General features: G+C 36.8%; 1 protein-coding gene across 1 annotated transcript in view; it reads left to right on the top strand.

Moving 5' to 3' along the window:
- The first annotated feature begins 2,509 nt into the window (after nucleotides 1–2,509).
- Nucleotides 2,510–7,743, top strand: part of LOC129251677 (serine/threonine-protein kinase 32A) — a 30,988-nt gene continuing 25,754 nt past the window's right edge. The window contains exons 1-2 of the mRNA XM_054890851.1: nucleotides 2,510–2,722; nucleotides 7,352–7,407. Of these exons, the coding sequence (XP_054746826.1) occupies nucleotides 2,668–2,722; nucleotides 7,352–7,407 (111 nt within the window). The 5' untranslated portion in view covers nucleotides 2,510–2,667. The remainder of the gene's footprint in view (nucleotides 2,723–7,351; nucleotides 7,408–7,743) is intronic.

Raw genomic sequence — 7,743 nt, 5'->3', positions numbered from 1 at the left:
TTTTTCTTTGATTTAAAAACAAAACACATGGGTCCTTCGAATATGGGCAACTCAGTATAAATATGATATACGAGGTGTGTTAAAAAAATAAGGTGAACTTTCATTTTTCTAAAAAAATATTTATTTATTTATTCATCAATTTCTATTTTATCGTCTTCAAAGTAGTCCCCCTCAGATATAATACACTTGTGCCAGCGTTTTTTTCCAATCCCCGAAGCAGTTCTGATATGCATTTTTTGGTATGTCCTTGAGCTCTCTCAGCGATTCGGTTTTGCTGTCCTCAATCGTCGAAAAACGCGGTCCTTTCATGGGTCGCTTCAGTCTTCTGAACAAGAAAAAGTCGCAGTCACCAAATCTGGTAAATACGGTGGCTGAGGCATGATAACTATGTTGTTTTTCGCCAAATAATCTCTCACAAGTAAAGATGAGTAAGCGGTACCATGAATTGTTTCCACAATTCCGGGCATTTTTTTCATATTGCTTCACGCAAACGGCGCATAACTTCAAGGTAATACTCCTTATATACCGTACGACCTTGTTGTAAGATTTCCTGATGCACTACGCCTTGGCAATCGAAGAAAACAGTGACCTAAATCATGACATTTGATCGATCTTGACGTGATTTTTTTAGCCTTGGCTCTCCTAGACTCTTCAATTGGAACGATTGAGCTTTGATTTCGATGTCATAACCATATACCCATGATTCGTCATCAGCTATGACCCTTTTAAGCAAATCTGAATCATGGTTGACGTCATTCAAAAATTCCTGAGCGATGCTCATGCGACGTTATTTTTGGTCAAAATTCAGCAATTTTGGAACGAACTTCACTGCCACACGCTTCATGAGTCCACCGATATGCTGACATCCTTAGCAACGTCTCTAATTGTGATTCGACGATGCTCCATAACAATTTTCTTCACTTTCTTAACATTTTCATCGGTTGTTAGATGTACTGAGGCGTCCAGAGCGAGCGTCGTCATTCACATCTTCTCGACCTTCTGTGAAAAGCTTTTACCACTTGTACACATTTTTTTGACTCAGAGTACTCTCACCGTATGTCACTGCCAACATTTCAAGTGTTTCTGAGGGCTTGATTCCATTTTTTACACAAAATTTGATGCAACTCCTTTGATCCATTTTTTTCGAAAGCAGAAAATCGCCGAACACGCAAACCACTTGACTTACTTCTGCCTCTCACAAACAAACTAAACATGTCTTATTGCTAAAACCGTGAAAATATCTTCGAGACGAGTGAGCCAACATAAAAAAAATAATAATAATCGAAAGTCGAATGTACGTAGGCCGAGAAGTTTGAAAATTCGCCTTATTTTTTGAACGCACCTCGTACATATGATTTTATTTTATTCAATTGTGAACACGATTAAAAACGTTATCTTGTAGTAGCGGTCGCTCCTCGGCAGTCAATGGCAAACCATCAAATTATATCTGCTACGAAAAGTTTCTAATACAAAAACAATACATCGTTCTGAAGCGAAAGAAATTGTAAGTTCCTCCATTGGTAGGACAGCATAAATACGCAAACCACAAATTGAAGTAAAAGCTTATCCAAACACAAAAAGAAGGATAGTATGGCACGTAAAATATGTATAAATTGTTTTTCTTGTAGCATACACACATATCTCATATAGATATACACTACCACATGTCATGCCATAATAACTCAATGTTGGTTTAAGTTGAACTTACTTACCCACTCAAATTTAATCTGTTCAAAAGACCGTAGAAAACACAAATAAATCCATTTTATTCATTTATCAATTTTTATCAACTCAGGCGGCATATTGAATTGTGTGTATGTGTATGCGCACGTGTTGTAAGAGATTTTCCTCTCTATTTGTTCGTGTAGCCTGTGGCACCACCGCAGACATTTCAATCATCTCAATTGTAATAATTTTATTTATCCCTTTTCTACTTTGCTTTTTCATTGCAGTTGTCGACTAACTGAAATCTGATGGATGTTAAAATCAATTCAATTGTTAAAAATCGAATTGTTTTGGAATTTCATGTAAGAAAAGTCTTCAATTTACCAACACACCAGACATATTGAGAGCATGGACTGCTAGAGGATATTAATGATTGTAATTTGACAGCAAGGAAAACTGCAGCAAAACAGAAAATTCAATAAATAGTACATGTATGTATGTATGTATCGAAAGGTCACAAATACATATATAAGCATACATATGTATGTATGTCTACGCGTGAATGTCCATACGAATTCACAAGCGAATGTGCGGATATTTCGAACGCCAGGAGCAGTGCCAATATTTAACCGCACACATCAATCAAGTTAAGCGTTCGTAATTCTGGAACACAAAATACTCGCTGTTTTACTATGTGTATGCGTGCGGATGTATGTGCAATATGTATGTAGTTATGCATGGAATTCACACAATAAAGTAAATCTCGTATTTATGAGTGAATTTATCGGGCATTGGCGCTAAGGCGAGTTGCCTACAGCTCTGCCCTAAAATGGATGTATTTAGACGTAAACACATCAATCATTTGACAAATTTTGTAATCTCAGCATTAGTTAGCAAATTGATTATAAACAACTCGAAATAGCAAACCTAATTGCACATTAAAACGCAACGCTTAGGCAATCCACTACGATTTCTATATACAAACAAAAATTTTTATGCAGCATGGGGGCGAATTCGTCGAGCAGATCGGATGCAAATCTGCTCAATGATGATGATGGTAAGTTTTATGATTTGTTATTCAAGGTGATTCATATAGTGTTTGTCATATTTTTGTGATTGTGAATGGAACTCCCCTGGGGGATTCCCCATACAATCAATTCAAAATATCACCATTTTTGGCCTTTGCATGAGAAAATAAACTAAAAAGTTCGACCCAAATTGGGGGACATAAGAATTCGTTTTAGAGGTATGGTTCCTTCGGCAAAGTTTCTTATTTTGATTCCTAGAATACGATTTTCACAGAGCAATGAGCGATTTTTAAATCGACCCGCCCTAGTAAACATCCTTTTATATCTGATGTCAAAAATGTCTGCGTTCAGCATTTGCGGGAAGTCGTGCTTCATTTTTACCTTTTAAAGAAAAGTGCAGCTGAAACGTGTTGTATTTTGATCAATATTTACGGTAATCACGCTCCATCAAATACAACTTGTAAAGAGTGGTCTCGACGCTTCCAAAGTGACAGTTTCGACATGAATGGCGACGTGTGAGATGCTTCTTCAACGGCAGAAAAGAAAAGGTTTTCTGCATCGCATCGTCACTGGCGATGAAAAATTGATTTATTATGACAACTTTAAGCGTCGAAAATGTTGGAGTCTGCCAACTGAACCAAGTCCATCGGCGAAAAAAAAGAAATGCGTGTAGCGTAGTACACATAACAGAAGTGAGACTTTCAAGGCAGACAAAGAAAGAGGGAGAAACCCGAGAGAGAATGAGAGAGAAAAAGAATATAATATATGTCTAACTAAATTCACAACATTTGCAGAGAATGCAAATAGGCAAAATTTACAAAAAACGGAGAAGGGTCGACCGGTGTAGGTAAACGCCGGCAACAACGCACACTACTCCGAGCGTTTATCACCCGCACAAGCGCGGCGATTTCAGGACCGCAGCAACGGCACAAATTACCGCAAAGTAATACCAATAAATCCGACGCCGGAATGGATAATGCTTTATAGTACGCACAAGCACTAACTAGGAAACGGAAATAAGCGCCAAAAAGTAGGCACCAATAAAATCCCCAAAAATATTGGGACCAAAAAACGCCCCAAACAGTAGGCACGAAGGAAATATAACGCCAAAAAGTAGGCACCAAAAATATATTTCCTACAAGTTTGCACCAACCAACAAGCGCCAAAAAATAGGCAGTGTTATTTCTCACTAGAAATTAGCAACCACAAGGAACAACTTATAAAAAAAGAAAAAGTATATATATACGGTATAGCTCTCTCTCTCTCCTTTTCCTCTACGTTATATCTTTTTTCTCTCTCGCGGAACGAAAATGCCCAAAACGTTGCATGGCCTTGAAATTTTACTCTCCATTCTCGCTCGTCCATCGACGCCTAAGAAGTTTCACTTCAAAAATATTCATGCTCAAAGGTTATGTTGTGCATCAGAAGGGTGGGATCAGAAGGGTGTCATCTATTATGGACTCCTTAAACCATCTGAAACCATCACTGGCGATCGTTACCGACTGCAGCTAATGCGTTTGAATCGAGCTCTCAAAGAAAAGCGGGCGGCATGGTACGGTAGGCATGACAAACTGATTTTGCGGCATAACAACTTAGAGGGACTGAATTGCCCGCCGTATTTCCCAGCCATTGCACCTTCGGATTACCATCTGTTCCGATCAATGCAGTCCACCCTTATTGAAGAGCGGTTCACTTCTAACGAGAGCTCAATAAATGGATCAAGTCAAAAGAACTCGAATTTTTCGTCAGAGGAATCCGTATGCTGCCTGAAAGATGGAGTAAAGTTGTAGCTTCCAATGGCACATACTTCACATAATATCATGCATTATTTAATTGTTTAAATAACTCGTTACTTTGGCTAAGAAAGGACGGAAACTTATTCCCATACCCAATACATATAGCTTTTGGCAGCTTTTGATGTGTTTTGGGTTACATCTTCACCCTTTACCGCATATGGGATCATACACGTTATACAGTTTTGATTCAATTTTATTTCCAAATTATGTATTATATTAAAATAATTCAAACTATTATAATCCATCAAATATACATACATAATATTTATTTTGAATAAAACACACAAAAAATAGTCTATGTTTTTATGGCAATTCGAAATAAACACACTTCTGTTCAAGTGGGTTAAAGAGCAGAATTAAAATGCGAGTGATTCATTTTCAAAATACTTTTTGACAAAAAAAAAACATTTTTATAGTGTCGATATACTCATCTTTTTGACGCATAATAATTTTTCCACGTTCCAACTGGTTTTTATACTTTACAACTAGTTTTTATGTTTGGCTCCGTAGAAAAATGTAAAAGGATTTCATAATTTTTCTAAATACATTTTTTCCACCGAGAAACAACCTTTTCTCAGCGCTTTATTAATTCATGCACTAAAGGGTTAATATAACTTTTTTTCTCAGTTTCAATAGCCCATTACTACCAAGTTTTAAAATTGACAAAAGAATAGTTTTTCATTTTCAAGTTAAAGCATCGTCATTGAAATTCTCATTTTTTTTCAGTAAGCTTCTTTGTTTGCTAAAACTTTTCTTCTTCTTCTTTCATGTGAAAAAACTGTTGCTTGCCTTGTTTGGTTCGTTTTGCTTTGCTTTCTGTAGTTTGCCAAATGGAAGCTTTGAACACTCGCAGAATAATAGGAAAAAACGAAGCGAATTGTAAAATTAAAATGTCAAAGGCCCACAAAGCGCTGTCAAATGGAAAATTGGCGTTATTCGAAACATTAAAGCACTTCAAGCGAGCGAGGCAAAGTTGCCATTTGACCAACTTTCATATACAGTCTGTATCAGAAGAAAAGAACGGTTTTTTTTCATATAACTTCAATATATATTTCGTTCTGTTTTTTGCTGCATAATAGTCTCACTCAAGGACTACAACGCCAGTGCTAACTCAAGTTAGTGTCGTTCGAAACTTCCCCGTAAACGCAGCCAAACAAAAATGAGGGAGAAGCACGCGAAGCCTTCGAGGCGGTATTTTTTTGTACGCATTCGAAAAGGCCGAAATTAACTTACACCGCGGCTGCAAAAGTGATTAAAAAATCAAAAAGGTTGTTGTGATGTGGAATCAGCGGTATAAAGTGTACAAAAATGTTGATGACTTTTCCGAGCGCGGCTTGGAGCGAGTGACGACAAAAAACCAGGATAAAGTGATCGTCCAACTTTTTAAGCGGGACACTTCTTTGTGACTACGCCAAGCACGCACAATTCTTACAAAAAAAAAATCGATCTGAGTATCAACACCATCGAACGACGACTGAAGGGGGCGAACATATCCTAAGTTCCACTTCATCAAAACCACTGCTCTCAGAAAACCACATTGAGGAACAACAAAACAAGAAAATGGCGTCACAGTATTGGACTGGCCTTCCCAGTCCCCAGACGCCAACCCTATTGAAAATGTGTGGGGAACTATGAAAACGCATCTTGCCAGAAGGCCGGAACATGACTTAAAGCAATTCGTGCGTCACGTTCGCAAAATTTAGTCCTATTTGTCGACGAGCTACGCAGAAAAGCGGGTTCAAAGCATGAAGAAGATGCCAGGCTATACTCGACAATGATGAAGGCTACACGGCTTATTGAGTAATTGCGGCTCGTAGTTTTGTACATATGATACTTTCATGTAAAAAAAAACTGTAAATAATGGGTTTTCCAATGACAAGTGTTACTGGTGAATATATTGCACCATCGAGAGATGATTGACGACTTTTTATAGCCGGAATCGGATGCTATTGATTTGGAGAACATTGTTTTTTCAACAAGACGGCGCTACGTGCCACACAAGTAACGAAACCATTGATCTTTTACTAGAAAAGTTTCTGGACCATGTTATCTTTCGAAGAGGTGATCACAATTGGCCACCGAGATCTTGTGATTTAACACCTTGTGACCTTTTTCTTTGGGACCACGTGAAAGCCCAGGGTCGATTCAAGACCTCAAAGATGGAATTCGTGAGGCTATCGAGGACATAGGGCAGCCACTTTGCAATTCGGTTATGGAAAATTTCATGAAAAGGATATTGTCCTGTAAGCGTGGTCGTGGTGGTGATTTGCCTGATGTTATTTTTCACTATTAATGGCATACATTCCTCTTTATAATGAAATAAACATCCGATCATTTATATTAAAAAAATGGCATTTTTCTTTTAATATATTATCAAAATAAAACCTCTTATTAATAAACCCTATATATATATTTAATACTTCATGAATAATCGCGGTTCCTTTTTTCTGACCCAGACATTTCTACATTTTGAATGAATGGGGTCAGTACTTTTTTATTCTGGCGAACTTGAAAAATGTAGTTTTCGGCTCGCCATAGTTGCGTTTTTTTATTATTAACGGACAACAAAAATAAATTAATCTTAAATAAGTATTTAAAGATCACACTTTGTAGTGAATAAATTTATTGTTCCCTGGCATTTTCTGAGAGTTTTGTTATCAAGCATTGGGTGATGCTCATTAGAACCTTTTTATTTTCGGCACAAGGTATTTTTTACGTATAATAGAAATCATTATTATCTTTAAAATCTTACCTTAAATATGAAGAATAAATTAAAAAATTAAACTTAAAATCTGTTCTTTTATTTGTACGCAATTTTTGTGATGATGGTTGGACCTCGATGCTGATTTATGCTACTTTTAGTAAATTTCGATCATTTTCAAATATTGCGCGCCATTGGCAAAGGTAGTTTTGGCAAGGTAAGTTTTAGTTTGCGAAATAAGAATAAAATTATTATATACAATATTATTACAATTTTTATTAATATTATTTTTATTATTATTTACTAAAAAATAAGGTGAATTATTGTTCCAATTGCATGCATGTTGTGGGTTTTGAATAACGATGTTGGCACTATTGTAGAAGAAGTGCGCCAACGACCGTAAGTCAATTAGCGTGAAGCCTTCTCTTTTGAGTGTGGTGCCTCTCACTTCTGCAAACAAATCAGTATACAAGGTCCGGCACTCGAAGTGAAAGCAATTAAAAACGCCATCAATTTAGTTTGGAAAATTACGTTTATTCAGTTAAAAGTAAGA

The sequence above is a fragment of the Anastrepha obliqua genome, chromosome 1, assembly GCF_027943255.1.
Source record: "Anastrepha obliqua isolate idAnaObli1 chromosome 1, idAnaObli1_1.0, whole genome shotgun sequence".
NCBI lineage: Eukaryota > Metazoa > Arthropoda > Insecta > Diptera > Tephritidae > Anastrepha > Anastrepha obliqua.
Note: the sequence above shows the minus strand (reverse complement) of the source record. Positions and strands in the feature narration are given on the sequence as shown.